This window comes from Oncorhynchus mykiss, chromosome 22 (genome assembly GCF_013265735.2).
Source record: "Oncorhynchus mykiss isolate Arlee chromosome 22, USDA_OmykA_1.1, whole genome shotgun sequence".
Classification (NCBI taxonomy): Eukaryota; Metazoa; Chordata; class Actinopteri; order Salmoniformes; family Salmonidae; genus Oncorhynchus; species Oncorhynchus mykiss.
Genome location: NC_048586.1, coordinates 14,131,714 through 14,156,830, shown reverse-complemented (window position 1 = coordinate 14,156,830; position 25,117 = coordinate 14,131,714). Strand labels below are relative to the sequence as shown.

Below are 25,117 nucleotides of genomic sequence, written 5' to 3'. Positions count from 1 at the left end.
AGTGCCCTAGACCGCCGAGACACTCCGGAGCCCACTACCTAGGAACATTGAAGCACAAACCCCTCATGTAAAATTGCTTTCACTTAGTCATTGAAAATTTGCCCTTGCATGGCAGTAAATACGTGTGGCCCAATGGCTTTTCCATACTCCTTTGGTCCAATCAGCTTCCCGTTCTACCAGACGTTGTGGGGGCGACCAATCAGATTGCCAGGCTCGCCTGTCTGCGAATAACTTCTACCCAAACCGGCCAGGATTTTGTGTCCATGTATGTTTTATTATAAACTTTACCGATAAAAAATGTGACACAGCAAACTAATAGAAATGCGCCGTGTTGTGTATATGTGAGTATAGTATACACAAATCGAAACATTGCATCCGCATATTTGCCAGAAAGGGTGTTTCGCTGGATGTAGGCTATACACTGCTGGCGGCCAGATGTCGAATTATCCGGCGTTTCCTACATTTTACCGGGATGGTCATTTTTACAGGCTTGAAATTCCATTGTAAAATAGCAGTTTGGAAGAGACAAGGGACCAAAGCATTTTCAGAAGAACCGAGTCACAGAAACATGTTGCGTAAATTGCTTTCGTTATTTGTGTTGTGCTGTCTGGGGCTGTTGGAACATACACCTCCCGTGGCTTCAACCGGCGCGGTGCCCAGTGCTACAAGAACTTTGGTATGGGGTTCTGGACTCGAAGCAAATATTGTCCTTCCAGCTCGTTTCTTTTACATACAGACTGTGGACAGCTCGGGGAGAAAGTAAGTATGTCGTTATTCTTCAAGGAAGCCTACCAGACGATACAAAAGCGGCTAGCTAGCTACCGATGGCATGGGCAGTGGACACAATGTAGCAGTGGAATAGTAAAACCAAACGTGAATTATGATAGAAAGTGTGCAGATAAAGTCGAGCTGAACGTTTACGTCACTGAACACACATGAATGGCTGTGCTTCCCTAGGGTTGGAGATGTATAGTTTTCGGGGATAACACTCACTGAACACATCTTTATGGCACCTCTTCCTCTGGGGCAGTTTCCTCCTCCACAGTTGTCATTGTTGTTTTGGGTGTTTACTCACGAGGTCCACTTTTGGCCTACATAATTCTAACCTACAGTCATTTAACAGTTTTTAAATGGACATATCACCTGGAGTTTAAACTACAGATAGGCCTGTAGTGCCTTCAGAAAGTATTCACACCCCTTGACTTTTTCCCCATTTGTTGTTGCAGCCTGGATTCGATTTAGATTATATTTTTGTCACTGGCCTACACACAATGCCCCATAATGTCAAAGTGGAATTATGTTTACAAATGATTTATTGAGTCAATAAGTATTCAACCCCATTGTTATGGCAAGCCTAAATAAGTTTGAGTAACAAGTCACAGAAGTTGTAGGGACACACCTTGTGTGCAATAATGGGGTTAAACATTTTTTTTTCCTGACAACCTGATCTCTGTAGCCTACACAGTCGAGCAATGAATTTCAAACACAGATTCAACCTCAAAGACCAGGGAGGTTTTCCAATGCCTTGCAAAGAAAGGCACTTATTTGTAGATGGGTTAAAAAAAATTAAAAAGCAGACATTGAATATCCCTTTGACCATGGTGAAATTATTAATTACACTTCGGATGGTGCATCAATACACCCAGTCACTACAAAGATGCAGGCTTCCTTCCAAACTCAGTTGCTGGAGAGGAAGGAAACCGCTCAGGGATTTCAACTTGAGGCCAATGGTGACGTTAAAACAGTTAAAGTTTAATGGCTGGGGAAACTGAGGATGGATCAACAACATTAGTTACTCCACAATAAGTGAAAAGAAGGAAGCCTGTACAGAATAAAAATATTCCAAAACATGCCTCCTGTTTGCAACAAAGTAATACTGCAAATAATGTGGCAAAGCAATTAACTTTTTGTCCTGAATACAAAGTGTTATGTTTGGGGAAAATCCAATACAACACTACTGAGTACCATTCTCCATTTTTTTTCAATCATAGTGGTGGCTACATCATATTATGGGTATTCTTGTACTCGTTAAGGACTGGGGAGTTTTTCAGGATATTTTTTTTTTATCGGAATGGAGCTAAGCACCCACAAAATCCTAGAGGAAAACCTGGTTCAGTCTGCTTTCCATCAGACACTAGGGGATAAATTCACATTTCAGCTAGACAATAACCTTAAACACAAGGCCAAATCTTAACTAGAATTGCATACCAAGAAAACAGTGAATGTTCAATAAGTGGCAGAATTAGAATTTTGACTTAAATCTGCTTGAAAATCCAAGGCAAGACCTGAAAGTGGTTGTCTAGCAATGATCAGCAACCAATTTAACATAACTTTTTTTTTTTTTAAGAATAATTGGCAAATATTGCACAATCCAAATGTGAAAAGCTGTTAGACTTACCCAGATAGACTCACAGCTGTAATCACTGCCAAAGATGATTCTAACATGTATTGACTTAGGAAGTTAAATACTTATCTAATCAAGATGTATTAGTGTTTTATTTTTTATGATTTGTTTAAATTTTAAATGCTAGATTTTTTTTCTTCACATTGACATTAGAGTGTTTTGTGTAGATTATTGACAGAAAATGACAATTTTAAATATATTTCAATCCCACTTTAACAACAAAATTTGGAAAAAAGTCAAGGGGTATGAATACCTTCTGAAGGCGCTGTAATCAGATTTGTTGATACAATTGTGATCATATGATGACCGTCAGCTCAGCCAAATGTAATCTGCTCAGCTCATAGGCCTACATGTTGTTTCCCTCATGTTTGTATATGTCGCTGTGTACGCCATTCAGTTTCACATCATCTCCCGGGGAGAACACATTCGAGGTGAAGATCGTGTCCCCAGTGGAACAGTTCACTAGAATCTGGGTGCAGGTTCTAGATCGCAGAGATGGTTCCTTTCTGGTGCGGTACAGGATGTATGCCAGCTACACAGACCTACACGTCCACATACTGCTCAACGACAAGCATGTTGCGAAGTCCCCATTCATTCTGAAAGGTGAACCAACCAACTAACTCTCTCTTTATGTCTCCCTTTCTCTCCCTCTCTTTCTCTACCTCAGTCTCTCTGTCTTTGTCAATTCAAAAGGCTTCATTGGCATGGAAAGTGTTACCACATACAGTGCATTCGGAAAGTATTCAGACCTTTTCCCCTGTTCTACAGTTTGTTACGTCATCAATCTACACACAAATACCCCATAATGACAAAGGGAAAACAGGTTTTTAGACATTTTAGCAAATGTATTCAAACAAAAAACATACCTTATTTACTTAAGTATTCAGACCCTTTGATATGAGACTCGAAATTGAGCTCATGTGCATCCTGTTTCCATTGATCATCCTTGAGATGATTTAACAACTTGAAGTCCGCCTGTGGTCAAATTAATTGATTGGATATGATTTGGAAAGGCACACACCTGTCTATATAAGGTCCCACACTTGACAGTGCATGTCAAACCAAAAACCAAGGTATGAGGTCGAAGAAATTGTCCGTAGAGCTCCGAGACAGGATTGTGTCGAGGCACAGATCTGGGGAAGGGTACAAAAATATTTCTGCAAGGTCCCCAAGAACAGTGGCCTCCATCCTTCCTTCTTAAATGGAAGAAGTTTGGAACAACCAAGACTCTTCCTAGAGCTGGCCAAACGGAGCAATCGGGAAGAAGGGTCATGGTCAGGGAGGTGACCAAGAACCCAATCGTCACTTTGACAGAGCTCCAGAGTTCCTAGGTGGAGATGGGAGAACCTTCCAGAAGGACAACCAGAAGGACAATGAGAAACAAGATTCTCTGGTCTGATGAAACCAAGATTGAACTCTTTGGCCTGAATGGCAAGCATCACGTCTGGAGGAAACCTGGCACCATCCTTACCATTAAGCATGGTGGTGGCAGCATCATGTTGTAAGGGTGTTTTTCAGAGGCAGGGACTGGGAGACTAGTCAGGATCAAGGGAAAGATGAACGGAGCAAAGTACAGAGAGATCCATGATGAAAACCTGCTCCACAGTGCTCAGGACCTCAGACTGGGGCGAAGGTTCACCTTCCAACAGGACAATGACCCCGAGCACACAGTCAAGACAACACAGGAGTGGCTTCGGGACAAGTCTCTGAATGTTCTTGAGTGGTCCAGACAGATCCCAGACTTGAACCCAATCAAACATCTCTGGAGAGACCTGAATGTGCAGAGAAGAATGGGAGAAACTCCCCAAATACAGGTGTGCCAAGCGCCATACCTAAGAAGACTTGAGGCTGTAATCGCTGCCAAAGGAGCTTCAAGAATGTACTGAGTAAAGGTTCTGAATACTTATGTAAAAATTCTATTTAATTTTTTTAATTGATTTATATATACATTTGCAAAAATGTCTAAACCTGTTTTTGCTTGGTCATTGTGGGGTATTGTTTGTAGATTGATGAGGGGAAAAAAACATTTTAATCTATTTTAGAATAAGGCTGTAAAAGCAAACCTATAGACATATCAAATCAATAATGACACAGATGATAAAAAATAATAGGGAAAATTGTAAGAATTATCAGGACAAATATAGTAGTAAATGAATGAGGACAATGCAGTGGGGCAAAAAAGTATTTAGTCAGCCACCAATTGTGCAAGTTCTCCCACTTAAAAAGATGAGAGGCCTGTAATTTTCATCATAGTTACACGTCAACTATGACAGACAAAATTAGAAAAAAAATCCAGAAAATCACATTGTAGGATTTTTTATGAATTTATTTGCAAATTATGGTGGAAAATAAGTATTTGGTCACCTACAAACAAGCAAGACTTCTGGCTCTCACAAACCTGTAACTTCTTCTTTAAGAGGCTCCTCTCTCCTATACTCGTTACCTGTATTAATGGCACCTGTTTGAACTTGTTATCAGTATAAAAGACACCTGTCCACAACCTCAAACAGTCACAATCCAAACTCCACTATGGCCAAGACCAAAGAGCTGTCAAAGGACACCAGAAACAAAATTGTAGACCTGCACCAGGCTGAGAAGACTGAATCTGCAATAGGTAAGCAGCTTGGTTTGAAGAAATCAACTGGGAGCAATTATTAGGAAATGGAAGACATACAAGACCACTGATAATCTCCCTCGATCGGGGCTCCACGCAAGATCTCACCCCGTGGGGTCAAAACGATCACAAGAACAGTGAGCAAAAATCCCAGAACCACACGGGGGGACCTAGTGAATGACCTGCAGAGAGCTGGGACCAAAGTAACAAAGCCTACAATCAGTAACACACTACGCCGCCAGGGACTCAAACCCTGCAGTGCCAGACGTGTCCCCCTGCTTAAGCCAGTACATGTCCATGACCGTCTGAAGTTTGCTAGAGAGCATTTGGATGATCCAGAAGAAGATTGGGAGAATGTCATATGGTCAGATGAAAACAAAATAGAACATTTTGGTAAAAACTCAACTCGTCGTGTTTAGAGGACAAAGAATGCTGAGCTGCATCCAAAGAACACCATACCTACTGTGAAGCATGGGGGTGGAAACATCATGCTTTGGGGCTGTTTTTCTGCAAATGAACCAGGACGACTGATCCGTGTGAAGGAAAGAATTAATGGGGCCATGTATCGTGAGATTTTGAGTGAAAACCTCCTTCCATCATCAAGGTCATTGAAGATGAAACGTGGCTGGGTCTTTCAGCATGACAATGATCCCAAACACACCGCCCGGGCAACGAAGGAGTGGCTTCGTAAGAAGCATTTCAAGGTCCTGGAGTGGCCTAGCCAGTCTCCAGATCTCAACCCCATAGAAAATCTTTGGAGGGAGTTGAAAGTCCGTGTTGCCCAGCAACGGCCCCAAAACATCACTGCTCTAGAGGAGATCTGCATGGAGGAATGGGCCAAAATGCCAGCAACAGTGTGTGAAAACCTTGTGAAGACTTACAGAAAACGTTTGACCTCTGTCATTGCCAAGAAAGGGTATATAACAAAGTATTGAGAAACTTTTGTTATTGACCAAATACTTATTTTCCACCATAATTTGCAAATAAATTCATTAAAAATCCTACAATGTGATTTTCTGCATTTTTTTTCTCATTTTGTCTGTCATAGTTGAAGTGTACCTATGATGAAAATTACAGTCCTCATCTTTTTAAAAGGGAGAAATTGCACAATTGGTGGCTGACTAAATACTTTTTTGCCCCACTGTATATTTACTTATTATCCTGGTTGTTCGTTACACTGGCTGTCGCTACGCGTGTGGCAGGAAGCTACATTTGTTTTGCAATTTACAGTGGCAAGAAAAAAACTTTTTTTTAAAACCCTTTGGAATTACCTGGAATTCTGCATAAATTGGTCATCAAATTTGATCTGATTTTCATCTAAGTCACAACAATAGACAAACACAGTGTACTTAAACTAATAGCACACAAGTTGTATTTTTCATGTCTGAAGTTAGCAAATGTGTACCTGGATGTTCCACAACGCTACTGGCAAAATATTCTGTGGACAGATGAAACTACACTTGAGTTGTTTGGAAGGAGAAAAATAGGCACAGCACACCAACATCAAAACCTCATCCCAACTGTAAAGTATGGTGGAGGGAGCATCATGTTTTGTGGATTGATTGCTATCATCGACGGAAAAATGAATTCCCAAGTTTATCACAACATTTTGTAGGAGAATGTTAGGTTTATTTGTCCGCCAATTGAAGCTCATCAGAAGTTTGGTGACGCAACAGGACAACGACCCAAAACACAGAAGTAAATCAACAACAGAAGACAATGCGCCTTCTGGAGTGACCCAGTCAGAGTCCTGACCTCAACCCGATTGAGATGCTTTGGCATGACCTCGAGCAGTACACACCAGACATCCCAAGAATATTGCATAACTGAAACAGTTTTGTAAAGAGCAATGGCCATAATTCCTCCTGACCGTTGTGTAGGTCTGATCCGCAACTACAGAAAATGTTTGGTTGAGGTTATTGCTGGCGGTCAAACAGTTATTATATCCAAGGGTTCGCATACTTTTCCCACCCTGCACTGTGAATGTTTACACGGTGTATTCAATAAAGACGTGAAAATGTATAATTGTGTGTTATTACTTTAAGCAGGCTTTCTATTCTTGTGACCTAGATGAAGATCAGATCAAATTTTATGACCAATTTATGCAGGAATCTAGGTATTTCCAGGTTTCACATACTTTTTCTTTCCACTGATAATGGCACAAAGGGGTTTTTCTCCCAGTAGATTTTCATCTTTTCTGTTTTTGTTTTAAAACCTTTGTATTTGTTTTCATTTTGGGGAAGAAAATTGCCTGGAAGTCTGCATAGTTCTCGCAGTGTAGGAGAAAGTAGAGCTCTGTCTCGACCTCCTCTCTGAGGGCAGAGCGAGCACAGCCTGTCCTCTGTGGGTATCCAGATCTACCTGTGACAGCCGGTTTCTATGGCCAGGCTGTGCTCTATGAGTCTGTACAAAGCCAGTGATTTTCTCAGTCTGCCACCGTGTACTGTCAGGTTTTAGAGCCATGTCATTTAAGTTAGATCTTTTGTGGTATCTTTTCCAATAGGTGATATATTTAGCTTTCACTTGTTTTTTTTAAATGATTATAACATTTGGTGGCTCTTTTAATAGTAATCAGAAGAGGGAATTGTCCTAATTCTGCTCTGCATGTGTGGTTTCCAGTTTATCTCTGTCCTCTGAGGATGCTCTTCCAGAATTCCTCATGCACGGTTTGCCAATGCTCTGTAACCCGACCCCACACTTCAATGCCATATAATGCATTATTATTGATTCTAATATTTCCCGATTTCTAATTGGTGTGTCTAATTTTGATATATTTATTTTTATTTTTTATGGCATAGAAAGCCCTCCTTGCCATGTCTCTCACTTCATTCACGGCCAGGTTGAAGTTTCTTGTGGAGCAAATCTTTTGTTGTTGTCCCAAGTAGGTGTGTTTGTGTGTAGGAGTGGAGCCCAGTTAAAAAAAGTACATCGGTTTCCCTGACATCTGGACCTTTTGTGGAATATCATAAGAGTGACTGTCAGTGCCCAGGCGTGACAGAACTGTTGCAGATGATCTACTTGCTGCTGTCGTTCCTATTTCCTGGGTGACTGCATTACCAGATCATCTGCATAAAGGAGGCATATATATAACTTTTTTTCTGTGTCAAGCATGAGACTGTTGATTGCTCAAGTGTTTTTGGTCCATTAATTTATAGAAATATTACATAGGCAAGTTGTTTCTGTGTTTTACTCCACGCCCTTGGGAAAATAAACGTATGTTTATCTCACATTTTAACTGCACGTTTGTTACTTGTGTACATCGATTTGATGACATGGGTTTTTCCACCTGCCACTTTCAATGAATTGTAGTGAAATGCCTTCCTGCAAAATTTAATCAAGTCGTTTTTGGAAATCGACAAAGAAACATTGTTTTTGTTTAGCATGTTTGTCATTTAGCGTGTGTAGGGAATAAATATGGTCTGAAGTTCAATCATTTGGTCGGAATCCAATGTAACTTTCGCTCGGGACGTCTTGTTGACTGAGAGAGTGCAGTAATCTGCTGTTCATGGCGCAGAATATTTCCCCCCAGGTTGCAGTTGGCACAAATGCCACGACAATTGTTTGGGTCAAATTTGGAATAGACTTGGTGTTACTAGTCCTTGGTTCCAGACACCAGGGAAACTGTCTTTCTCTCTGTGAGACACTACTGCATCATGAGGGTCATCTAAACTTTCTATGCTCCCTTCTCCAACCTCTCTCTTTAGGTCCAGTGTACCATGATGGTTGTGACTGTCCTCAGCCCAGTGGTTCTGTGTGGAAGAAGGACATGCAGTGCCCTGTGTCCTTCCCTCAGATAGAGCAGGACCTGGCCCTGTTCCCCAGGGTGGACCCAGACCGCAACGCCCTGGAGGTGCCCCAGCGTTTCGGACAGAGACAGAGCCTCTGCCACTACACAATCAAAGACAACAAGGTACATGGTAGACCAGGACCCATGTTCAAAAAGCACACCAGAGTGCTGATCTAGAATCAGCCCCCCCCCCCCCTCCTTATAATTGTATTCATTATGACTCTAAAAAGCTAAACTGGTCCTATATCATCACTCGTATTTCTGAGACTTTTTGTGAATATGGGTCCAGGTGGCGTGGCCATTTCCCGTCATAGAAATGGACTTATTGTAAAGGTTGAAGACACCTGAGTCCCATTTTTTTTTTTGGCACCTGTACCTTGTTGAACAACCAGGTAGTATTGTTAATTCCCCCCCCCCCCCCCCCCAATAATGCTGGAAGACAACGATGCATGGTACCTGTAATCATACTATTACATACAGACAGGTTTCAGTTAAAATGTTGTACATTTGAATCCGACTACACAGTTGTCAGTTGAGATGTAGATTTGAATCCCACTATACTTCTCAGCGGGGATTTGATACATCTCTAACATCCGCTAACTGGATGTGCTTCATCTCTTGCTTGAACCGTATTCCATACCCAAACAACAATAGGCATGTTCTGGATATATCCCCTTTTCTTGTTTCCTCACACAATGCTGCGTAAACACCGCAATCCAGTGCGAGTGTGTGTTACCCCAGGGACGTCGCACTGCCCTGGTAAGCGGTAGGCTTTATGCAGCGAGGTTGTGGTTGAGCTGCAAGAGGTCAGCAGCAGTTCCCACACACTACTGTGGTCATCTGGAATTACACACTAGCTCAGTTGATTTATACATCTACGTACATGTGAGCTTCCCAAGAGATGTTGATGCCACCACTGTTGTGACTACAGCCATAATGTTATCAGAATGTTCTAACTGTTACCATGAGCAATGTCTGTCCGTCCATGGCTGCGACACTGCAGCTTGACCATGCGCTCCTGAACTGTGGGCGACGCGGGCGGTCTGCGGGAGGGTTGAGGTCAGAGCAGAAGACAAAATGTCCCACGGTTTGCTGTAACACATGGACGACAAGGTTAATGTGTCTATTCTATATTTCCACCCTGAGGTCTACATTAAGACACTAGGGGAGCATGTGGGATTCAGGATCTTCATGGATGCCTTCCTCCTCTCGCTAACCAGGAAGGTGAGTTCTTGAAATTAAGTGAAAGGACCATGTGGAGTTGATGAACATCAACAGATTGGGCACTGACAGCTGTCAGCGTAGCTAACTGTCTCGCTGAACTTATCTAGCTAGCTCATTTTATTTGTTGCAGTTTAAAAAAGAAATAAAATTACCACACCATATTCACAAGATTAGCTGGTTCTGGATCTGGGTTTTTCATAAGCATTGATTTAGGGAAAACTGTCACAGATGGAAACCACTGGCCCATCTTTGACTTCGCCGTCTCTTGTTATCTCAAGTTTTGGCATTTTCCATAAATTGTAGCCCCGAATCCACCATAGATATAGTTTTTTTTTAATAATAAGATGAAGCTCCTGTAATATGGATAACTATTGAAAGATAGCCGATATGTGTTTTTCTACAGTGGCAAGAAAAAGTATGTGAACTCTTTGAAATTATCTGGATTTCTGTGTAAATTTGCCATAAAATTAGATCTGTTCATCTAAGTCACAACAACAGACAAACACAGTCTGCTTCCACGAATAACACACAAATTATTGTATTTGTCTTGTCTATACTGAATACATCATTTAAACATTCACAGTGTAGGTTGGAAAAAGTATGTGAACCCCTAGGCTAATGACTTCTCCAAAAGCGAACTGGAGTCGGCTAACCCAGAGTCCAATAAATGAGAAGAGATTGGAGATGTTGGTTAGAGCTGCCTTGCCCTATAAAAAAACACTCTCAAAATGTGAGTTTGCTGTTCACAAGAGGTATTGCCCGATGTGAACCATGCCTCGAACAAAAGAGATCTCAGAAGACCTAAGATTAAGAATTGTTGACTTCCATAAAGCTGGAAAGGGTTACAAAAGTATCTCTAAAAGCCTTGATGTTCATTAGTCCACAGTAAGACAAATTGTCCATAAATGGAGAAAGTTCAGCACTGTTGCTACTCTCCCTGAGTGGCCGTCCTGCAAAGATGACTGCAAGAGCTCAGCGCAGAATGCTGAGTGAGGTTAACAAGAATCCTAGTGTGTCAGCTAAAGACATACAGAAATCTCTGCAACATGCTAACATCTCTGTTGACAAGTCGACAACACGTAAAACACTAAACAAGAATGGTGTTCATGGGAGGTCACCACGGAAGAAGCCACTGCTGTCCAAAAAAAAACTGAAGTTCACAAAAGAGCACCTGGATGTTCCACAACGCTACTGGCAAAATATTCTGTGGACAGATGAAACTACAGTTGATTTGTTTGGAAGGAACACACAACACTGTGTGGAGAAGAAAGGCACAGCACACCATCAACACCTCATCCCAACTGTAAAGTATGGTGGAGGGAGCATCATGGATGGGGCTGCCTGAGGGCCTGGACAGCTGGCTATCATCGACGGAAAAATTAATTCCCAAATTTATCACGACATTTTGCAGGAGAATGTTAGGTTTATCTGTCCACCAATTGAAGCTCATCAGAAGTTGGGTGATGCAACAGGACAACGACCCAAAACACAGAATGGCTTCAACAAAAGAAAATATGCCTTCTGGAGTGGCCCAGTCAGAGTCCTGACATCAACACGATTGAGATGCTGTGGCATGACCTCGAGAGCAGTTCACACCAGACATCCCAAGAATATTGCTGAACTGAAACAGTTTTGGAATAGTCCAAAATTCCTCCTGACCGTTGTGCAGGTCTGATCCACAACTACAGAAAACGTTTGGTTGAGGTTATTGCTGGCAAAGGAGGGTGAACCAGTTATTAAATCCAAGGGTTCACATACTTTTCCCACCCTGCACTGTGAACGTTTACACGGTGTATTCAATAAAGACATGAAAACCATATAATTGTTTGTGTTATTAGTTTAAGCAGGCTGTGACCAACTATCATACTTTGACTAAAACGATGACATCTTGACTTAAATCGTTGTGCAACATCATGGGTAAGCTCAGGCCATCTTTCAGCTTGGAAAGGTGGATTTCTACTGGTGTGGGCGTTTTTAACATTCATGACCATTTACTTTGGAATAGGAAGTCCTTGTTGAGCCCCTATTGAAAGACAAAGGCCCGTTCAAGGCTGATCGGAAAGGCAGGTTTTGCTTGCACCTATCAGATTCCTTCACATCCGCAATCACCAACGTGGTGGGAGATAATGGAAGGTGTTGGGGTTGATTCTAGGGATATTTGTCCCCGTGGCCACTAGATGGCACTGTGGACTGAAGAGCACAACCTATGGCATTTCTGTAAAGAATATATGTCAACTTCATTTATAAAGGTTGTGTTATTTATCAGGGTATACTGGGGGGTGAATTTAGATGCAGAGATGTTTATTTTTTAAAGAGGTTATGTAGAACAGAGCAGAAGACATTTCCATTGTTCGCTGGAACATGGACAATAAAGTAATGTTTTGTAGGTGATGTACATTCTAAGCCCAGTATCTTCTCTCTCGCACGTCCTGCTCTGTCTCTCTCTTCTCCTCTGTCTTCTCTGTCTCTCTCCCTGTGCGGTCAGGTAGTGATGTATGTTCTAAGCCCAGGGTCTCTCTCTCTCTCTCTCTCCCTGTGCGGTCAGGTGCGGGTCCCAGATCTAGAGTTCTTTGTGAACCTGGGGGACTGGCCCCTGGAGAAGAGGAGGCCCTCAGAGAGGCTCCACCCCATCTTCTCCTGGTGCGGCTCCAATGACACCCGCGACGTTGTTATGCCAACCTACGACCTCACCGAGTCGGTCCTGGAGACCATGGGAAGGCAAGCACCACTGTTGCTCTCCTCATTTATCTTTGTGTGTCATTCATTATACACATGTGCAAGTGATGCTACACCCCAAACATGTAGTTTTTCATAATGTACTATTATGGTAGTGTGTTAGATTCAAAGGGAAATGTGCGCTGGACAAATAATATAATCCAAAATAGAATAGTGGGGCCCACACACTCAACTGGTTAGTGGCAGCATTTTAAGAAAATTATCTTTATCAGGTCTGTGTGCTAGCCAATTGCGTCTGTTGTTCATTTCGACTGACACGTTTCTCCTCCGATGAGCAGAGTGAGTCTGGACATGATGTCGGTCCAGGCCAATACGGGGCCTCCGTGGCGGGAGAAGAACGCCACAGCGTTCTGGAGGGGGCGGGACAGTCGCAAGGAGCGCCTGGAGCTGGTGAAGCTGGCCAGGGCTCATCCCGACATGGTGGATGCAGCCTTTACCAACTTCTTCTTCTTCAAACACGATGAGAGCCTCTACGGACCGCTGGTCAAACACGTCTCCTTCTTTGACTTCTTCAAGGTGAGATGGATGTGGTGTAGGCAGAAAAGGTATCCAGTCTCTGCAGATGAGACCGACTCGCTCCCAGGCTAGGTGTATCATCAATCAGACACCTCACTGCTTTAGGGTAGGTAATGATAAAGTTTGGGTTGATTTCTGGTGTTATCATATTTGGCAATATATTTAATTTGTAAGTCCATAATTAGAAAATGTACACATGGATCATTTTTACTCTTTTAGCAGTGACATTTGACTACATTTTATATAATGGGGCAGATAATTGCTTGTAAAACAAAAAGAACAAGGGACGAGACTTGTAAAAATGAGAACGGTTTGGAGGAGACTTTATGCCAGAGATAAAAAGTAGATTTTAATAGTTCATTTTACAAGGCAATATGCACATGGCAACGCATGGAAACGGGAGGCCAGTAAAGTGCTTTCCAGTCATAAAGCCAACAAATAAAAACATTGCAGCCTGCAGGTAGAAAATATTCAGATTTTTTAAATAAATATCCTATAAATCACATTGGCTACTCATGGCTTGTCTGCAAGGAACTAGAAACATTGTATAAACTATTAACTTGGGTCCAGCCTGAAGCTTAAACTAGCAAACTTGCAACATTTTATGTAATATTCTGGGCCCTCAGAGTTTCCCAAGCCAGTGAGCTCAGAAACAGAACAGCTGTAGGATATTTTTCACAAGGAATAAGAGCTCATCAGGTAAACCTATTTTATGACGTTGCCACTGGATCAGAGCATGACATTTTTCCCTTTCACGCTGATTGGTTATTGAAAGAGAAAGAGCGGGAAAGATTTTTCAAATATATTGAGGAACTATTGTCTTTCTCAATGGCTGGAAAAACAGACTTTGTTTGCTTGCTGTTTGTGCGTCTTTCCTTACACCTCGATCACACCGATTAGTATATTTGCACAAAATAAGCATCAGCATCATCTGGGTATGTGTGCAACAGAAGTTCAACGTTCACCTTCCGCTACCATTTCCGTCAAGCCGTCTACACATAGTTTGACGGGTACGTTCGATAAATCCAACGTTATGCACCACACAGAACGTACTGCAACTGCCTCTGCAACGCAATGCTGTGAGGCAAACGCAGTGTTCCGTTAAAAAATGCAATGACGCTGTCGGTGTGGTCGAGGCGTTACTCAACATTGACAGTAGCGCTCCAAACAAAAGACTGAGTAAATTGACAAAACTTGTCAATGGAATGAAATATACCAAAACTAACAATCAAGGAAAACATTTCACACAATTAAGTTATGAAACAAGGAATGTGCACACATTTGGCAGGAGAGCGCACATTCTGCAGAGAGATGTACAATTTAGCACTGTGCCATCCGCGTGGCTCCGCGATGGATTAGTTTCGTCCTCTGCAATAGATTAGTTCACTGAGATGGGCGCGACAGGTATAAGACGGGTATCTCGTGTGCCATAAAAAAACAAATATATATTTGCTACTGCTTGCCAAGAAAAAAAAACTTGGTCAACTAAACAGCCTATTGACCAAACAATTGACCAGTCGACTAATTGGGGTCAACAGAGATTCCCCATTGAGGTTGCTTTTTAGTCCAGGACTATGCTTATTCTGTATCAGGTTAACCAGTCCCTTGAATCCCACAGGAAATAGGTCAGGAACAAGCATAAACACCCCAGAAGGCTGATTTGAAAATGGAACTGAACAGTCTCACCACCCCACCTCTATCTCCTCTGACAGTACAAGTACCAGATCAACATAGATGGCACTGTGGCAGCCTACAGACTGCCCTACCTGCTGGCTGGGGACAGTGTGGTGCTGAAGCAGGACTCTGGTTACTATGAACACTTCTACAGCCAGCTCAGACCCTGGGAACACTACATCCCCATCAGAGCAGACCTGGCTGACCTGCAGGAGAAGATCCATTGGGCCCGTGAGCAAGATGAGGAGGTGATGAGGATGATTGATGAATACTCTGTTGGATTTGTAATGCACTTCAAAGTTTCAAATATATTGGGGCAAACATTTTTTTTCCCCCATTCTGTTCAAAAGCTCAGTATGATCTCGCTCTTCCAGGCAAGAAAAATCGCAGTAGCCGGTCAACAATTTGCCCGAAATCATCTAATGGGCGACAGTATATTCTGCTACTACTACAAACTCTTCCAGGTAACATTTCACTTTACACTACGACTACATTGACTTAACTCTACATACTGTATACAGTCAAGATTCAGACATGCACACTTGAAATTAGAGCTGTATTTAATAAGTAAGTGCAGAGTGTGCCTTTGTGGAGAAACTTGAGAACCTGGATAACTGACGGTAGTAGGTATAGATAGGGCTGTGGCGGTCATGCATTTCTGTCAGCTGGTGATTGTCAAGCAAATAACTGCCGGTCTCACGGTAATTGGCCGTTGATTAACATAAACACATTTGGCATCTCCTGGCTTCCACACACAGCCTACAAGCCACTGATGCAGACCTTTGGAACATCTACATTTTAAAAAGTCTAATAAATCCATTTAATTTAGGCTACGCCATCACAATAAATCTATTTATTTTAGACAGGTCTAAAGAAACATGACATGAAGAAAATGTAGTATTTCAGAAGAACAGAATAGCATACTCTGAGTTTTCCTAATGTTAGGCCCTGATCTGGCTATGCCATATGGCTGTGGGTGGCACTAGTTAATTAACAAGATTTGCTTAGAGTTCCATGGCATTGTATTATGTTATTTGATAGTATGAAGAATATAATTGAACATAGCTGAATAAAATAGAAAGGATATTTTCTCCAAATGATTTGAGTGAGTGCACACATGCGGCTATTCTGTATTGAGCTGTTAACAAAGAAACAGGTCCTCCTATATGCTTAATTTAGAGTTATTTAATAAACTTTAGTTGTGATTCAAATGTTAGGCTATATGTTTAGATTTTTATACATTCTAAGGCTGCATGATGCGACTCAAAGGATGATTTGACAAACGTTTTTTTGCGCAGGCTGTACACACTATATCAGTCTCTCATTCACAATTTAACAAGCACTTGAAAACACATTTCCCAATGGTGTCCCCTTTGTGTGGCCGTAATGCCCCCTAAAAGAATCGTTGCCTTTTGCGGCCAGTGGCCGTGCCCTTGGGCAGAATATAATTATTATAATTCCCTTATCCCGACTGCGCGCTCCGAAGCACTTCTCACTCACATGGCTCTCCGTCATGTGATCGAGTCTTTCTCACAGGCTACAAGTGAAGACAGACACTTCGTGGATGCAACTGCGCATACCCTTATCCAATTTCGAGGCGCATATTGAAGATCTTGGAATAACTGTTCACACTTACTTTTTTGTCAGCCAATAAAATGAGTCGGCCTAACGAACATCAAAAGCACAAGCCTATGTCAATCTATTATCCCCCCGTAATACAAAAGTTGACCTATTGTGTACAATAAATAAATATTCAAAACAGTCTGGGACAGTTGTGAGATCAGTAGATCCCAAATTAATGCAACCACTAGCATCAAAAAACCTTTAAGTAATGAGGTTGACGCAACAGATCAGAACGTTTAACTTAAAAATGTTGATAAACTGTGAGGCTGTTTCTTCACATTATAAGCACAGCAATGTGCACATGTCAGTAGGCTATAAGCGCAAATGTTCCATTAGCAGGAAAACACCATTCTCATATGACCAAATTTGCGATTTATGGATGTAATGCTTTTATTATAAAGGTGCATTTTTATGGTGAAAATGAACTTCGCCAAACTTGGAACTCCCATGCTGCATACAGTGGGGCAAAAAAGTATTTAGTCAGCCACCAATTGTGCAAGTTCTCCCACTTAAAAAGATGAGAGGCCTGTAATTTTCATCATAGGTACACTTCAACTATGACAGACAAAATGAGGAAAAAAAATCCAGAAAATCACATTGTAGGATTTTTTATTAATTTATTTGCAAATTATGGTGGAAAATAAGTATTTGGTCAATAACAAAAGTTTATCTCAATACTTTGTTATATACCCTTTGTTGGCAATGACAGAGGTCAAAAGTTTTCTGTAAGTCTTCACAAGGTTTTCACACACTGTTGCTGGTATTTTGGCCCATTCCTCCATGCAGATCTCCTCTAGAGCAGTGATGTTTTGGGGCCGTTGCTGGGCAACACGGACTTTCAACTCCCTCCAAAGATTTTCTATAGGGTTGAGATCTGGAGACTGGCTAGGCCACTCCAGGACCTTGAAATGCTTCTTACGAAGCCACACATTCGTTGCCCGGGCGGTGTGTTTGGGATCATTGTCATGCTGAAAGACTCAGCCACGTTTCATCTTCAATGCCCTTGCTGATGGAAGGAGGTTTTCACTCAAAATCTCACGATACATGGCCCCATTCATTCTTTCCTTTACACGGATCAGTCTTCCTGGTCCCTTTGCAGAAAAACAGCCCCAAAGCATGATGTTTCCACCCACATGCTTCACAGTAGTTATGGTGTTCTTTCGATGCAACTCAGCATTCTTTGTCCTCCAAACACGATGAGTTGTGTTTTTACCAAAAAGTTATATTTTGGTTTCATCTGACCATATTACATTCTCCCAATCTTTTTCTGGATCATCCAAATGCTCTCTAGCAAACTTCAGATGGGCCTGGACATGTACTGGCTTAAGCAGGGGGACACGTCTGGCACTGCAGGATTTGAGTCCCTGGCGGCGTAGTGTGTTACTGATGGTAGGCTTTGTTACTTTGGTCCCAGCTCTCTGCAGGTCATTCACTAGGTCCCCCCGTGTGGTTCTGGGATTTTTGCTCACCGTTCTTGTGATCATTTTGACCCCACGGGGTGAGATCTTGCGTGGAGCCCCAGATCGAGGGAGATTATCAGTGGTCTTGTATGTCTTCCATTTCCTAATAATTGCTCCCACAGTTGATTTCTTCAAACCAAGCTGCTTACCTATTGCAGATTCAGTCTTCCCAGCCTGGTGCAGGTCTACAATTTTGTTTCTGGTGTCCTTTGGCAGCTCTTTGGTCTTGGCAATAGTGGAGTTTGGAGTGTGACTGTTTGAGGTTGTGGACAGGTGTCTTTTATACTGATAACAAGTTCAAACAGGTGCCATTAATACAGGTAACGAGTGGAGGACAGAGGAGCCTCTTAAAGAAGAAGTTACAGGTCTGTGAGAGCCAGAAATCTTGCTTGTTTGGAGGTGACCAAATACTTATTTTCCACCATCATTTGCAAATAAATTCATAAAAAATCCTACAAGGTGATTTTCTGGAATTTTTTTTCTCATTTCGTCTGTCATAGATGAAGTGTACCTATGATGAAAATTACAGGCTTCTCTCATGTTTTTAAGTGGGAGAAGTTGCATAATTGGTGGCTGACCAAATACTTTTTTGCCCCACTGTATGTATGCCAGTTAGGCTCTACACCCGTTGTAAAGCGGATTGTTGTGTTTAATTGTAAGTTATTTTGCCACTTTAGTTGTGACACAAACCTTATCAAAACATATAGGCCTAGGCTACATGAGGTGTGCGACTATGATTTGATAAAGTAAAAAAATAAAAAAGGCATGTGCTCTTTCTTGCCTTAAGCTGGCCATCATTCACAAGGGATATGCTAATATTGTCACCCATCAGACTATCCTTGATTTAATCCTGTCTTTACTAGATAATGTGTGAAATTTGTTTTCATTTAGAATGTACCATTATCATGCACCTCTGTCAAAACAGGGCAGGGGATAAAAAGACATGTAATCTATGCACTTAAATAGCGAATGGAGGACACTTTTCCCATGGTTCATTTCCATGCCAGCCAGGTAGGCTATACTCCTGTTGTAAAATAAGCAATGTGCTTAATATTAGGAAAGTTGATAAATAAATATTGTAAGCCTATAGAAAGCTGATGGGATCCTCCTCTTTTTAATAGAGGCCATCGCTCTGTTTTCTCAGGAAATTGCATAGCCTATAGAAATGTTACGCAACATGAGCTCTCATGAAGTGTTTGATTAGATTTTTGATTACATTTGCATTGTAGGCTATATGACCAGCAGCATTAGAGATCGGAGATTCCTAATTACTGTAACTTAACTGTCACATGGAATTTGACTGGCGTCATGACTCGTGACCACCGGTGTGGCTGTAATGCGGTCGCCGCAACGGCCCTAGGTACACACTTGTTGCATTGTTGGTTCTAACGATCTAGATGTTGAAAGTGTGCCTAGTGTTTCCATGCACCCTTATCATCATCATCATCATCAGCAGCATCATCAGCTTGCGTATCTCATCTCTTATCTTCCCATCTCTACCGCTCACTTTTATACCCACACTTCAAGGACAGTAGTAACTCGTACAGAGACCAGGTATTCCAAGGTCGGGCTACTCCTCAGCGGTGACACTGTCACTGACACGTCAGGGCCCAACTTTCACCTTGGCTAGGGTAGAATAGAAGGGCCCACCTATTGGAATGACACTTGGGTGGGTGACCACCCCCGGCTAGAATAGGGTGTCATTGAACCATTCCATAGTACGCCTCCAATAAGTGAATTTAATTCCGCGAATTGAGTTCAAGTTAGCAACATGATAACCAAGCTTCCCATCCATTCGTCTGGATCATCATGGAAATTGTCTGGCATTGTCTGGCTTACAAGGAAGACATTTTCTGGCACTGGATCTTGTTTTGTGACTTGTCTGTCTTTGCGCTGTCAACAGTGAGGTTTTGCTCATTTCAGGCCCTACACGTGTTACTGTTTTACATCGGTGCTATATGCTAACCTTGAAGAAGCAGTGGAGAGTCCCTTTAAGCATGTGTACCTTCAACAATTGCTTTGGCTTTGGTTGTTTTCAATGTGGTTTTACATGTTCCTCAATTTGGATTGCTCCTAATGTTACTATCCTCCCTTAGAGGAACATTTCATTATAATGTAGTAATGTCAGTCAAAAGCAGTACATGCTTATCAATGTCTATTTTATTCATGAGAACATACTTTTTGTATTTATTTTGCTGAAAACTATAGATGGCCTCAATGTACATTTGAGTCATTTAGCAGACACTCTTATCCAGAGCGACTTACATAGTGAGTGCATCCATTTTCTTACTCTTTCGTTCTGGTCCCCTGTGGAATCGAACCCACAACCCTGGCGTTGCAAATTCTTCCAACTGAGCCATACAGATGGGAGATGTTTTTCCCTTTGCACTCTTTCAAACATAAAAAGTCTACCTGTGTGTTTCATCCAATGCCACATTTAAAAACACAATTCTGAATCAGATGAGTGAAGAGCACTAACACAAACCACCTCCACCTGCCTCCAGCCTTGGTCCACCTCTGAGCCCACAGGTCAGGAGGGTCATGGGGTATCATGAAGAGTCGTGGCGCAGCCCCTCCCTGTGTTTTCTCTGGGAAAGGAACACTTGGCCCAGGGACATAATGGTGATGTGTCTCTCCCTGAAGTGCTTTATTGGAGCCCATAACCCAGCCATTGCAGGATGAATGTTTAAATGGACAACTTCCTGTATTCACGAAATATATCAGCCATAAAGACAGGTGTGTTTTATGAGGGATAGTGTTGGAGGTCAACAAAGTTAGGGCTACCTGTGTACCTTGTTGGAAACTGAATGAATGTGCACATTTTCCCTTCTCATCGTGCGTACATATTACATAACCGGGTTGGGGTCAATTTAAATCTAAGGCAGTTCATTCTGAAAGTGATAAGACTTTCTAAATTAAAACTGTGTTTTAAAAGAAAATAGGTACTAAACTCAGGAAAAAAAATCTAAAGTAACAGTCCATTCTGGTGTGGCCACCAGCTGCATTAAGTACTGCAGACCATCTCCTACTCATGGACTGGACCAGATTTGCCGGTTCTTGCTGTGAGATGTTACCCCACTCTTCCACCAAGGCACCTGCAAATTCCTGGACATTTCTCGGGGGAATGGTCCAAGACCTCACCCTCCGATCCAACAGGTCCCAGATGTGCTCAATGGGATTGAGATCCGGGCCATTCGCTGGCATTGGCAGAACACTGACATCCCGTCTTGCAGGAAATCACTCACAGAACGAGCAGAATGGCTGGTGTCATTGTCATGCTGGAGGGTCATGTCAGGATGAGCCTGCAGGAAGGGTACCACAAGAGGGAGGAGGATGTCTTCCCTGTAACGCACAGCGTTGAGATTGCTTGCAATGACGACAAGCTCAGTCCGATGATGCTGTGACACACCGCCCCAGACCATGACAGACCCTCCACCTCCAAATCGCTCCAGAGTACAGGCCTCTATGTATCGCTCATTCGTTTGACGATAAACTGGAATCCGACCATCACCCCTGGTGAGACAAAGCCGCAACTCGTCAGTGAAGAGCACTTTTTGCCATTCCTGTCTGGTCCAGCGACGGTGGGTTTGTGCCCATAGGTGTCGTTGTTGCTGGTGATGTCTGGTGAGGACCGGTCTTACAACAGGCCTACAAGCCCTCAGTCCAGCCTCTCTTAGCCTATTGCGGACAGTCAGCACTGATGGAGGGATTGTGCGTTCCTGGTGTAACTCTGGCAGTCGTTGTTGCCATCCTGTACCTGTCCCGCAGGTGTGATGTTCGGATGTACCGACCCTGTGCAGGTGTTGTTACACGTGGTCTGCCACTGCGAGGACGATCAGCTGTCCGTCCTGTCTCCCTGTAGCTCTGTCTTAGGCGTCTCACAGTACGGACATTGCAATTTATTGCCCTGGCCACATCTGCAGTCCTCGTGCCTCCTTGCAGCATGCCTAAGGCACGTTCACGCAGATGAGCAAGGACCCTGGGCATCTTTCTTTTGGTGTTTTTCAGAGTCAGTAGAAAGGCCTCTTTAGTGTCCTAAGTTTTCATAACTGTGACTTTAATTGCCTACCGTCTGTAAGCTGTTAGTGTCTTAGCGACCGTTCCACAGGTGCATGTTCATTAATTGTTTATGGTTCATTGAACAAGCATGTGAAACAGTGTTTAAACCCTTTACAATGAAGATCTATGAAGTTATTTGGATTTTTACAAATTATCTTTGAAAGACAGGGTCCTGAAAAAGGGACGTATTTTTTGTTTGTTTTTCTTTTCAGTTTATTGAAAACCAATGTCCTTTCAATTATTGAACTGATATGCTTTCAATTCGAGTTGACCCCTACCCTGTTACATACATATGATAGTAGTACGAAGTTGAACTTTTTTGTGTATCCTTGTTTTGCTACTTGTATGACAGGATTGTGGGATAGATTTTTATCATCTCCAAAATATCACTAATATTTCAACACCTGTGAGTTATGATAAGTAGTGAATGATTGGGACATGGCAAGGTGGTGACATGACAAAGCGATCGGTGTCGAAGTTTTCTTATTTTCATCATCACTTTAATATATACACTACCGTTCAAACGTTTGGGGTCACTTAGAAATGTGAAAGGAGTAGTACACAGCGTTGTACGAGATCTTCAGTTTCTTGGCAATTTCTTGCATGGAATAGCCTTCATTTCTCAGAACAAGAATAGACTGATGAGTTTCAGAAGAAAGTTCTTTGTTTCTGGCTATTTTGAGCCTGTAATCAGACTCTCAAATGCTGATGCTCCAGATACTCAACTAGTCTAAAGAAGGCCAGTATTATTGCTTCTTTAATCAGGACAACAGTTTTCAGCTGTACTAACATAATTGCAAAATGGTTTTCTAATGATCAATTAGCTTTTAAAATTATACATTTGTATTATCTAACACAACGTGCCATTGGAACACAGGAGTGATGGTTGCTGATAATGGGCCTCTGTACGCCTATGCAGATATCACATAAAAAATCTGCCGTTTCCAGCTACAATAGTCATTTACAACATTTCTGATCAATTTGATGTTATTTTAATGGACAAAAAAAATTAACTTTTATTTCAAAAACAAGGACATATCTAAGTGACCCCCAAACTTTTGAACGGTAGTGTGTGTAATATATATATTTTTCTCTCCATGTTTCTCTTTATTTCTGTTGACCAGGAGTATGCCAAGTTGCAGGTGACTGAGCCTAAGGTCAGAGAGGGCATGGAACAGGTCGAGCAGCCCAATGATGACCTCTTCCCATGCTCCTGCCACCGGACACCACAGGTAAGCATCAAGACACAAGCTAATCTCTCTATTACAGCATATAGGGAGGAAAATGGGGTCAGGAATGTTTGCACAAGGGATTGCATCCTAGCTCTGATCCCACTGCAGTCAACCTTGAACTGTGAAATGCTCACTTATGGGTCCATTTCCAACAATGCAGAGTTAAAGATAAACACAGAAATAGGGGCACAATGAATAAATACACAGTGGATTAATGGAGAAAAAAAAAGAACATTGCTATATATAGGGAGTAGAAAATAACATATACTGTATGTATAGGCAGGGGTAAAGTGACTAGGCAACAGGTTAGATAATAGACCGTAGCAGCAGACGCATCATATGTGGTGAGTATGAAAGTGTGTGTGGCGTCAGTATGCCTGTTGTGTGTGTGTGGGCGTATGTAGCGTGAGTGTGTGGGTAGAGTTTGTGCAAAAAAGGGTCAGTGCAGATAGTCTGGGTAGATGTTGGTTCCAGTCTTGGTGCCTCTTGTCATGCGGTAGTAGATCAGGAATAAATTTAAGGACAATCACGTTTTGACTGCACTGCTCCTGTAACGTTATACACACATCGTTCTATTCTTCTGAATCGATCAATTCAGGCAATTTATCGCGATATAGATTTTTGTCCGTATCGCCCAACTCTAATACAGTATATGATAATCTGCCCCCTATGTCTACAATGCTAAAGGAATGTCCCCGCCAGTGTCTTTTTACAGGCTGCTGTCTGTCAAAGGTGACATGAAGACAGATCTTTGGCAAAGGGATATTCAATCAACTGATTGCGTTGGATTCATATAATACGTTTTTACTAAATGCATTTGCCACAGAGCTAAATGTTATCTTAGCCGATGCTAAATCCCCCTAAGCTGGTTTTATATCAGTCCAAACATATCATAAATGTTATGTTCCAAATAACACTCTACTCTAGCGATCTTTTGAAACCTTTTTTTGTTTGTTGTAAAACACATGCGGATGGATCAAAGATTCAGAGGGAACAGATGAATTGGATTGGAAAGGCTTTATGGCATTGCATGGTTTTTATAACAGTTTTTTTTTGACAAACGTATGACTTTTATGACACTATAACATCAACCCTGCCCTGCATATGAAGTTTGACATTGATTTTTTTTTTATGTTTGTTTTTCAGGTCAAGGATGAATTATGATTTGTCCACTGTTCAATTATAAAACAATCGCATTTTTATCGGATGTTCCTGTGCTGTAAAATGTTTGTTTTTTTTTGGGGGGGGGGGCAAAATGTGAATTGTGGGCTTGTCAGTCACCCTAACCATACATGATTGTTAGTTTCCACATGTTTATAATAAATATTTTTTCATTGTATGCACTTGTTGTGTTCTTTTCTTCCTTCAATATATGCACACACCATATCACAGGTTCAAGTTGTACACAATAGAAGCATGTAAAGACAAACACACAGATGTTAGTTGATTGTATGATAGACACATTATATTGTTTTCCTTGTTAAACTCCCATGTAATAGCCCTATAGATGTGTGGAACTGATAGCTTTAAGGAAATGGGCAAAGTGCCTCTCTGACAGTAGTCTATATCCTATGAGGCATATTTACAATAATAAAGCAAGACCTGACCTTGGAAGTGTCATTGTCACTCCACACACACTGGCTAGTCCATCCAGGACTGACACACACCCATCGCCAGTGTGTGTAGTTGGGAGGGTTATTGCTCATAGTCTGGCTGACACCAAACTCAAAGTCCTTCTGTCACAGCTCTCCCTCGCTGTGAGTCGCACCACTGTCGGCCAGGCTATAT

The 25,117-nt window shown here is 42.0% G+C and overlaps 1 protein-coding gene across 2 annotated transcripts; it reads left to right on the top strand.

The window, feature by feature from the left end:
- Positions 1-119: 119 nt before the first annotated feature.
- poglut2 (protein O-glucosyltransferase 2) lies at positions 120-24,672 on the top strand. 2 transcript variants are annotated; one of them, XM_036958783.1, is made up of 10 exons: positions 127-759; positions 2,802-3,007; positions 8,723-8,928; positions 9,952-10,029; positions 12,575-12,747; positions 13,044-13,281; positions 14,994-15,203; positions 15,330-15,419; positions 23,222-23,329; positions 24,476-24,672. In XM_036958783.1, the coding sequence occupies exons 1-10, from the start codon at positions 473-475 to the stop codon at positions 24,491-24,493; spliced, it is 1,614 nt and encodes a 537-aa protein (XP_036814678.1). In that variant the 5' UTR covers positions 127-472; the 3' UTR covers positions 24,494-24,672. The 2 variants fall into 2 exon arrangements, with proteins under 2 accessions (XP_036814679.1, XP_036814678.1); XM_036958784.1 differs by lacking the exon at positions 9,952-10,029 and having other exon boundaries at positions 120-759.
- Positions 24,673-25,117: the final 445 nt, after the last annotated feature.

What these genes read in the sequence shown, in the direction of transcription:
- poglut2 (XM_036958783.1), top strand. Translation starts at nt 473, where the DNA reads ATGGTCATTTTTACAGGCTTGAAATTCCATTGTAAAATAGCAGTTTGG. An exon ending in GTCCCCATTCATTCTGAAAG is followed by an intron (nt 3,008 to 8,722) that starts GTGAACCAACCA and finishes CTCTCTCTTTAG; the next exon opens with GTCCAGTGTACCATGATGGT. An exon ending in ACACAATCAAAGACAACAAG is followed by an intron (nt 8,929 to 9,951) that starts GTACATGGTAGA and finishes TTCCACCCTGAG; the next exon opens with GTCTACATTAAGACACTAGG.